Genomic DNA, 11045 nt, shown 5'->3' with positions numbered 1-11045 from the left:
GTCATGCATTTCGAATGCAGTCTCTGGTTCCTCCGGTTTTTCACTCTCCAGGTCTTCTACTGTCGCTACCACTTTCGTAGTCATTTTCATCTGATATATTTATATTTGCTCCGTCTGTGGTAATCTCACCATCAATCGCCAATATTTCGTTAACTCGAAATGTAGTGCTGTCAGGCGCCACCTGCGCCGTACTCCGGACATTTTTGCAGAATCTCTGCTGATGCTCCTTTGAGCCACAGTCGTAGCACGCCACTCCATCGTTCTTCGGTTTGATGCACCTGGACGCCATATGTCCCACTCCGCCACAATTAAAACACCTCACCGTAGGATATGTGCCTTGTGTTTCCACTCTAGGAAACACTGTTGGCTGTACCCTCGTAGGCGGCATCATATTGCATCCGCGTTCCTCCGCTGTCAACTCATTCATTACACCTAGCAGAGTTGCTAAATCCTTAAATTGGCTCATCTTGGCTTGAGCCTGGAGTGGCGGGTTGTCGAAGCCGTCTATCATATAAGCCAGTAGATCGGACTCCATAAAACCCAACCTATTCCCTAGCGCCATCTTCTCCTGAAAGTATGCGCTAAACGGTTCCTGTTTTCGCCACCTCCGAGACTCAAAGCGCTTCATTCTAGTCATCCTGTCTTCTCCATTTTTGAAAAACGCTGTTAGCACCCTCTTCAGCTCGTCGTATGAATATGTCGCATACTCTGCCTTGCTGTCATATAATCGCCTCGCCCGCCCCGACAGCTTCGATGTTATCAGCACCGCCATCTTTTTCTTAGGCACCTCGTATGCATCCCGGACGGTCTCAACCCGTTCAAACCACGCCTCGATGCATTGCTCAGACGACCCGTCGAATATCGGTATCGTCGCCAACCACTCGCTGCTCGAGATGCTATCGTTTTTATTACTGGTTGTCGCCCTAATAAGATTAATCAAGTCCGTCAACGATAGCACTCTTAAGGCTTCGGGCACCAAGCTCTCAGCATCACCACCAGTAGCCATCTCACCAAATCTTATTTTATTTCCGCAATCTCCAGTTTTTAATTACACACATCGCAGCTCCGCGACTCGCCAACATCAATATTACGCCCTGCTTTTGATATTTTCTCTCCACTCTGTTCTTATTTTGGTTACCCACGTGCTAACCTCACTTTAGCACAACACACAAACACACAAAACTTACAAAACTTACAAAATAACACCCGCACTTGTACGATAGCGAAGCACACCTTGCTTTCTATCGCACCCCGTAATTATAACCCGCCTGATTAATAACACGGGCACTCAAAAAAAAGATTATTGAAATCGCCTATTTCAATAATCCACACCAATAATGTTCTCTAATAAAATTCTCCACGTTTTGATCCTATCCCACTTCTGAGCTTTAAGCTAGCTTTATTCTAGCATTAATTAATTAATAAAACACCTTTTACTTCATACAACACATTTAATAATTCACCAAATTAACACAACGCCGAACTGTTCAACACTCAAGTTACCGCCAGACACCGACTCGCACACAGATACATACTTCTGTTCCGTAAGGGATCAGACACTCTACATATGACACACCATAGAGCACATACACGTCAGGATAGACACTCTTGGCCGTTATATTCAAATGACAGACATACAATATTATATATTATCCAAATATTTCTTATTTGTGTAATGATTATGGTTTATATCCAACATTGCGGATGTTTTTCACTCCAGTCAATTTATAATTTTCTTGGTATCGTTGCTAACTTCATATCTCTTGAGAAACCCTTTTCAATTAAATCTAAAACAGTAAAAACTTAAATCTAAATCAAATAACTAAATTTAAATAGTTAAAAAAGTAACGTCTGCATCCATTATCTTTAATAAAAATAAAAAAGTAATCTTAATTAATTTGTGCATTCTGAGAAACAATGTGATAATTCATAAATTTAAGAATTATAAGAAACTGTGTCAGTGTAATCTAAATGTGACATTCAAAAAATATAAATTAAAATCAAAGGTATCTATTCCACATTTTATTTCATGTTAAATTATTATTTCAATATGTATTGTTTTTATTCAAAATGCTTAATTTATGGTTTGTTCTCATTTTTGTTTATCAAATATTGTTTATTGAATTTATAGCATGAGCGTAGGTCAGCGGTTTCCAACCTGTGGGGCGCCAGGCTCTAAGGGGGGCGCGTACAACTGTTTCCAGAATACTATTATCGAAAATAACCCAACATTTATGGAACGTTATTAAAAAATAAACAAAAAATATTTAGTTTTTATGAATATTTTTACATAATATTGCATATTAATTTGTAGTCTGATAATATCAGTTGAGTACAATAAGGGGGAGCGCAGCAATTTTTTTTTATATTTGCAGGGGGACGCGATGCAAAAAAGGTTGGAAACCGCTGGCGTAGGTACTCATACTCACCATATACTGAGCTACAATATAGTAGCTAAAAATTTCTGTAAAAGTATAAAAAATATATGGTGTTCTTAAGTACGTTTTTAAGATCATTTTATATTATTAAAAGAATTGTAAAGCATTATGTTAATATCAGATCTGAATAATAATAATTCTAAGAATATATCTCTGAATAATAATAATTCTAAGAATGGCATGAATAAAATTTATGAAATTTTTAGTTCATTACAATTTCTTATTGACTTTATCAAATGAGACTAATTTACTACGACTCTTTAGCAACTTTTTTTTATTTTTCTGTTTCCCGTCTTGAGCTTTGGATTTATGTTCTGTTTCCGTATCCGAGCTTGTTTCTGCCTTTCGTTGTTGACGCCTCAGTTTATGTGTTTGTTTATTAGTGTTATTATTAATGGCCATAACAGCAAGACCCCCTAATTTTAATCCGTTATTTCGACTAACTTTTACATTAGATTCCTCGGGACTAGCAAATGACATGACAGTTTTTGCTGTGTTTTGTGTTGCTATAGGCTTTCTTTTTCTATGTCCTTTGTGCCAGCAATATAAATAAGATGGTAATGGTATTTCTGGTTTATCTTTACTAGTAGCCTTATCAGATCGCTTAAGTCTGAAATTAAATAATCAACACAGTGAGATTAGAATGTATTCAAATAAAACTCTGATGGAAATCTGTTTCCTAACAATGCATTACGATGCACGCGGTTTGTATTACAATGCAATTCAATTTATTACCATCCATTAAAATTCTATCATTGTTATCAATCAACTAATTATATCCACACCCAAATATAAGCATTTACAAGTACTTATTTGAATTAATTACTATGAAGAGTTTGCGGTTGGACATTTCTATAATATAAGGTACGCCGGGGCACAAAGGTCCAATTTGACTTTGAGCAATCATATTGTAAAAACTAAATTGATTATATCACAACAAAAATTCTAAGCTAATTCTTCATTGTAAAAATGTGTTTTTTGCTGTTTTTCAGAAATTTGCCACCTGCTCCTTTTTACCCCATAGACAGATATATTGCTTTTCTAATTTTTATTGTTAACGTATACTTAAAAATTATATTGAGGTCTCGTAAACTAAACAACAGCGCTCGCAACCAAAAGAACTAACAACAAAAGAAATTACTTTTGTTAAAAAATTCCAATATTGAGGAATTAAGGTGATGGCTGGTTATACATCTTGTTTCCTTTTCTTTCAATTATTATTGTTAGAAAAATTAATTTTACTTGTTTTTGAGATTAATGGTGGGCTTTTTACCCGCGGACCTTTAAGCCCCGCTCGACTCTATATAATAGGTGCAGAATATATATACCTTGGTTTTCGTTTTCGATTTTCTAAGCCATTTCCATCGCTCGATTGTTGCACGTAATTGGCTCCTGACTGACTGAATGATTTCTTTAATGATTTTGCGATTTTAGCTTCATTCAATATTTTCATGTGATAATTCAAACTCATACGTTCAAGGGTAAGAAGTTTTTGCGAGCATGATCTGAAATATCCAAATAATAATTTATTGATATATTCTTGAATAATTTACTATTTGAACAAATCTTAGAAAATAAAACAGTTTTGTTAATTTATACAAATCATGATCATATAAAACTCTCTTAATAAAGTAATCAAATGATTAACTTAAAAATTAATAATGATCATACATGTAATGAAATTTACATTTTATATTAAATAACGTATGTGAAAACACATAATAATTTGTTAAATTCTTACTTTAACAAAGCGGTACTATCTCCATTAAAGTGTAACATTTTTGATAGACCCCATGATAAGGGTGCCCTGGGTCCCCATTCTGGTGTGCCCGTCCACACCTGCTGCCGCGCCGTGCTTGTAAGAAGCTTAGCACGCAACTCGCCTGAGCGATCACCCCGGTTTTCTGAAAACTGTCTTTGAAAAAAAAAACATGGTTGAACATTAGAACGTTATTTATATGGTCATTCAACTTATTTTAATAACAAGTTATTCGAAATTCTGGCACCTTGTTAAGATGATTATCAAATAATGTAAGTCATTATATGTAAAATAGTTGCCTGTAAATGCAAAACTTTGTTGAATTAATAAAGGTGATATTAAACTGACAAGGCTTATAGTATAATATAAATGCATATATATATATATATATATATATATATATATATATATATTAGGGTAGTCCTTAAAATGGTCATTTTCAAATTTTCTTGCTCCCAGGGGCTCAAATGGTTCCAAATTGATAAAAAACAATTCTCTGAAAGTTTTAGCTCTTAATATTAACGTTTGGATAGAGCGCAATTCAATCAAAGTTTGTATGGAAAGAGCATGGAAAAATTTTGAAAATTTAAAAAAAATGTTTTAGGTATAACTTAGCGACAAATGAATGAGTTTTATTCATTCATTTGTTCGCTAAATTACACCTAAAAACATTTTTAAAATTTTTGAAAATTTTACCATGCTATTTCCATACAAAACTTTGATTGAATTGCTCTCTATCTAAACGTTAATATTAAGAGCTAAAACTTTCAGAGAATTGTTTTTCATCCATTAGGAACGATTTGAGCCCCTGGGAGCGAGGAAATTCGAAAATGACCATTTTAAGGACCACCCTAATATATATATATATATATATATATATACATGTATGAAGTTTTGAATCTTTTATAAATGCTTTCCCTTCGTTTTCCAAAATCATTAAATGGTTAATAAAAATTGGCCAAGAAATTTAATTTAAATCTTTTATAAATATTTTCCATTCGTTTCCCTAAATCATAAATGATTAATAAAAATTGCTCAAGCAATTTAGTTCTTCTGAAACATTTTATGTGTTAAAAACTAAATATTCATTTATAAATTAATATAATATATATTATATACTTATGATGAGATATATTTTATATACTTATGAGGAAGACTCTTAAATTGATTCCACGGGCAGGTGCGCAGTTTATCAACGGGCGGAAAATCTTTAGGAAACTCGTATTCGCTGGATTGACGCTCTATGTGGATTTGGATTTCCGCTTCTCTTTTTGTTGTGTAACTTTCATTATCCGAAACCTGTTCATACTTCTAAAATTTATTAAAAATTTATTATAATAGTTATTGACTTTTGTTGCACATGTTTTCTTAACTTTCTTCAAACTACACTCACTTGCGCTATTTTAACGACTAATTCTGGAGGCATTGAACGACGTTTTGTTTTACGTTTCCTGTCATCATTCATATTTTGACGATTCTGTAGATTTTTACTGTTGGTTTTAGGCGAATATGAATTTTTTGAGATAGCTACGGGCTCTGTATCATCTCCTGAATCTATTTCTGTTGTACATAAATCACTTCCAGGATCGGTAGTTGGTAAATCCAACGTGGTGCGCACCATCTTGAAAAAATAATTTTATTACTATATTTATAATTCAGTAATTCAAAGCATCAATGCATAATATATTTATAAATATATTAAACACATGTATATATATTTTGGATTGTGTAGAAAATTATATAGTTTTTTTACCTTAATAGCTTTTCGCTGATACGACTTGGTTCTATTTATTGGTTTTAACAGCTGTTTTTTATTCTGAAATTCAATTTTCTAAATTTCACTAAGTATCTGTTCAAAATTTGTATGTTAACAATATAATTCAGTTTTGAAATTTGCATTTTGAGTACCTTCTTGCTCTTCTTGTACTTATTTAAAATTACTGGTGACGGTGGTGGTACCACGAGTACTTCTTCCTTCTTATTGAACAAAAGATCGTAGTCTGAACTGCTCGAGCTATCGCCGTCATCACTAAGAAATGATGTAATTTTTAATGAAATAATGCTAAATTGGTAAACTGCTCTTCTAAATACCTTGAGTAATCTGACAGCATGATGTTAATAGGTTCATCAGCAGTAGAACCTTCTTGTACGAGTCTAGTTATGATTTTACACCTAAGTCTTTCCTAAAATTTATATAGAGATTTTAATTGGGTTCTGCTATATAGACATATTCCGTTATTAAAATAATAAATATAAGTTGCTTAAAGCAAGTTATTTAGAAGTGTAATAAGAACTCATAGTACCGATCATATATTCGCTACGTAATTCCATAATTCATAACTAATTTTTCTATTGCTTATTCGCACACTTTTCCACACAATAATTAATTAAGAACGACTTAAGATTAATTTTAATGAATGAAATCTAAGTTTAATCAAAACTATTTAAAATTATAATGATTGGTACTTATGCTGAAGTAAACATAAAAATTCTTTTACCTTGCTGGGATCCTCATCACTGTAGTCCAATAGAGTTTCGCAGAAAGATTTACCCATATTTTCATAATCCTGGGCAGTAAAATGTGTACCAGCTCGGGAAGACAATGCTGAGCCTGCAAATGAAGCCTCCATCGTGTAACTATTGGCAACACCCATCAGCCAGACAACCACGCGTCCTGTGCCTTCTTTGGATCGTTGAATGCGAAAACGGCAAGATTCGAAGGAAAACTATAAAAATGATATGATAATTAAAACATTCTTTGATTTACATTTTTCAGCAAATTATTTATTATTGGCACACTTAATTTAACCTTATCTGCAGCATTTTTATGGAGCATCAGAGGGAAAACTTGCTCCAACAGGCGTTTGTCTGCTCCTCGTTTATTTTCACAGCCATATATAAAAGTGTTATGTTTGCGCGAATGTGCGTGCATGTCGCAATACATCAATACGCCACATTCTTCCATCAATCTACAAAATTGGGGATTTATATATTTGCTTAAAAATCCTCTTTTTTATTAATCAATATTTTTATTTATAAATATTAATTATATTAGCCTAGAAACAATAAATAAAACACATTCTAGTTCAAGTTTTTATTATGACCCACCTGCGTATCATTAACTTAGTATGCCACACTGGTGGGTAAGTTTCCCTTATCACAGTTCTATATTGTCGATTCAAATCTCTTCCAGTTAATGAACATCTGTTATTTCCTACTATTACACCATCGGGGTTAAGCATAGGAACTATTTTGAAAATGAATTTAGCCCTGAGTTCACGAGCCCTTGCTGAGTCACCAGTTATGAAATCCATCAGACCTGTAATTAATTCATTGCATATGCATTTTTCATCATATTTAATAGTGAACCGTAACCACGGTAATAAGATATCATAAATATTGTTATAACCATGAATTTGTAGTGTTAAACAGTTTTTGAAAGAAGTAAACTAATTCGATTTTATATCTTATATCTATAAATAATTAGATTTTATCACCTTTCATCATGTACGAAGCCGGTGTTTCTCCTGGATGTACACGTGCTGTTACAATGATGGCTTTCTTTTTCTGATTGTGAGAGTAAAATTTATAAATTATCCTAATATCTAAAATTATAGAACTATACATTTCTATTTGCTGTCACCTTAGTTTCATTTTCTATTGGAGGTGCCGTGACTGTCAGGTAATAAACGTTATTGCCAGCTAGAGATTTGCATAATAATCTCAATTTACAGAAAGTTGATTTTATTGGATGGTTTTGAATTCTACCTAAAATAATTATTTTGAATGGCAATTTAGTGTCTATTGTTTATTAAACCATTTTTATATGATAAATATTTCACCTAAATAATCCTGTAGATCAGTGTATGTATATGGATAGCAATGAGCAAGATATACGGAATCTCTGTCGTGTGGAAATTCTATATTAAATGTTAAAGTATAGGAAGCACTTTGATCTGGTTCCTCATCACTTCTGATGAAAAAATTACTATTAGTTATAATTCATACAACAAATATTAAAATACTCGCTATCAGTAATAAAATGTACAATTCAAAGTATATACTACTTTCCCATAAATATGTATGACTGTTTAGTAGTTTAAAGTATGTTGAAGTTCAATTTTCAACAATAGTATAAATTTCTTATGATTTTTAATAATTCAAAATATCAGCTGTTTAATATTCCCAAACAATTATTAAACTTACGATGAATCATTTTTATAAAAGCTGATATTATCACCACATCTTCTCCACCCTATGCTGTGCAAATGAGCATCGCGAGTTGAATAAAGCAATGGGCGCATACCTGATGTGTAAAGGCTTTCACCCTTCGATAGATTTACTATAGAAAACCTATTTAGTTCAAAATATTTTATTAATATAATATAGGAAATAATATCTGAATGCTAAAAACACAGATTATCTTTAAATAAATTGTTTAAGTTTACCGGTATATAAAACGTCTTCTCGTATTTGATACTCTGAAATAGTACCATTGCATATGCCTATTAGTGTACAAATCAGATCTCAAATGTAATTCATAATAAGTGTCGGTAATTTTAACCACTTTGGCAAGATTTCCGCATTCGAAACGCGACTCGAATGCTAATTCGTCCTCCGATGTTGGCTCGCGCGGTCCAGCCGACGTCCCCGGAGGAGATAATCTGCTACCGCCTGCGGTAGATCTACTAAACTGAAAAAATATCATAGTTGTGACAAAACATAAGTCAATAAAATTATTTGTTCACAAGTCAGAAGAGACTATGTGCTTACATAATTAACTGCACTTGTCGGATAATATTGATAAATCACGACACCACTTTCTTCACCGATAACCTTTGGCTGAGGTTCTTTTCCGCTAAAGTTATAATAAGGCTCAGGCTGTGGAGGTGTATACTCTATATGATGAACTCGTTCCTCCAAAACCTTAAAAATATTTAAAAATTAGATCAAGAAATTAAAGTGTTGAAGCGATATGCTAAAAAATAGTAAACCAAACAGGGAAAAAGATCCCAGAAATTGTATATATTTGTAAGTTTCGATAGTTATGAATACAAATTATGAATAGCAATGAATATCTGTATAAATTATACTATTTGCTATAGCTTTGATATGGTTCATATTCACAAGCAAAAAAATACGAGAGGAGAAAAAGGAATATGCTTTGATTAACATTGTTAATGAAGAAGTAGAATAACAGCATTTATTTTTCAAGATTACCTGGCATTCCGAAGGCCACCTAGCAGTTTGCTGGGGTCCTTCTGGATCCCGGGGTAAAGTGAAGAGTTCCCGCGGCTCGCGCAATCTGGCCTGCACCGACCCATCATTCAAGGTTCCCAACTCACCTCCGTCTATACCAGGCGGAAAATGAGCATCGACGCGTAACTGGTTACTTTTTAATGATCTTTGAAGAAAACTTCCCAACAGGCCACCTTAAAAACAAAATGGGGCAATGCATAATCATGTTTTAATTACTCCAGCTATTTGAACATTTGCTAACCAATATTATTAAAGCTCTATTTTACTAGAGCTGTACTATGATATTGGAAAACTATAAAACGAATGTACATTTCAGACCTTTCAGAATCAATACACAATTGAGCATCAAATAAATATAGAATATAATGTTAATTTGGGTACACTGGAAATGGGGAATGGATAACTTATATGTTGATATATAAAATCACTTCATAATTGAAATATTATTTATATTCTGTATTTACTATTGATTACAAAAACCGTTTAAAATCTTCCACAAACCTCTGGCAATAACACAAACGGGAAAAAGCTCAGCTTGAAGATAACGCACTTGATCGGCTTCATAGTAATCCATTTTTTGGTAAATTCTTTATTAATAATGTAACACATGTTACTAACATAAAATTGCTTTTATCTGTCCTCCATTGTTGAACTTTATTAAATAGATTCCAAATTGTTCCAAACACACTTCTCTTACGTTGTAGTCATTTTAATATTTACTCTTCGAATATTGTAAATTTTTAACTATCAGCATTCAAACAATTTTTTTAAACTGATCAATATTTATCAATAAATAGTTGAGCAATTTTTTTAAAATAAAATTTTAAAAATAGTTTAGTTTAATTAAACGAATCTACTCATGAATACGTGCGGTGAGAGAATAATATACTAAAATTCAACTTAAAGTTTATTCAACTATGACTAATCTACTTTTAATATCGGAATATATTCCATTTATGCATTCGTGTTAAACTATTATTGACACATTTATCGTTTTCGGCTAAGGAACAAATTCTGATTTTAACTTATGACACGAAAGACATGTTGGCATGTAAATCAATCATAAACCGATTCAAATCGATTACACGTTGTCATGATACTATAACTATATATATAAATATATATATATATATATATATCAATTACTTTCTATAATATTGAGAATACGAATATGATTTTATCTATTTAAAAATACACCGAATATGACAAATACTTCATGTTTTATTTATATCAATTTACAAAATGCACATTAGTCTTATTTAATTAGACCTATGTCGATATTGCTCTGCATTACCAAACTTTTTCAACTATACCGTAAATCTAAACTTAACTTATAAAACAAATTAAACTCAAATAAACTAATCTTCAGTAACTTTTTGTAATCATATACAAAACACATAATTTCACTAACCGGTACGAGAAAATAATAGATCACGAAAAATTATGGCTATAATTTGAATTCAGATACATTTGGATCGACAGTCGTTCAAGGTTTTTTTAATACTTTAATTTTTTGTACAAATAAAAATATAAATATTACGCAAATATTAAACATTATTTACTAAAATATAATATTTCACTTAAAAATA

General features: G+C 32.1%; 1 protein-coding gene across 1 annotated transcript; it reads right to left on the bottom strand.

The window, feature by feature from the left end:
- Window positions 1-2648: 2648 nt before the first annotated feature.
- Window positions 2649-10030, bottom strand: LOC113381604 (cytosolic carboxypeptidase 2-like). The gene is made up of 18 exons (XM_026620406.1): window positions 9958-10030; window positions 9418-9629; window positions 8971-9123; window positions 8646-8890; window positions 8404-8550; window positions 8040-8170; window positions 7841-7965; window positions 7695-7764; window positions 7306-7516; window positions 7007-7166; window positions 6696-6923; window positions 6289-6380; window positions 6106-6226; window positions 5591-5818; window positions 5342-5508; window positions 4180-4353; window positions 3767-3943; window positions 2649-3048 (listed from the first exon to the last, which is right to left on the bottom strand). The coding sequence occupies exons 1-18, from the start codon at window positions 10028-10030 to the stop codon at window positions 2649-2651; spliced, it is 3114 nt and encodes a 1037-aa protein (XP_026476191.1).
- Between the last annotated feature and the right edge of the window lie 1015 nt (window positions 10031-11045).

The sequence above is a fragment of the Ctenocephalides felis genome, unplaced genomic scaffold (genome assembly GCF_003426905.1).
Source record: "Ctenocephalides felis isolate EL2017-DRISC unplaced genomic scaffold, ASM342690v1 CF-g0.4_SCAFFOLD_02946, whole genome shotgun sequence".
In the NCBI taxonomy this organism is placed as follows: domain Eukaryota; kingdom Metazoa; phylum Arthropoda; class Insecta; order Siphonaptera; family Pulicidae; genus Ctenocephalides; species Ctenocephalides felis.
Note: the sequence above shows the minus strand (reverse complement) of the source record. Positions and strands in the feature narration are given on the sequence as shown.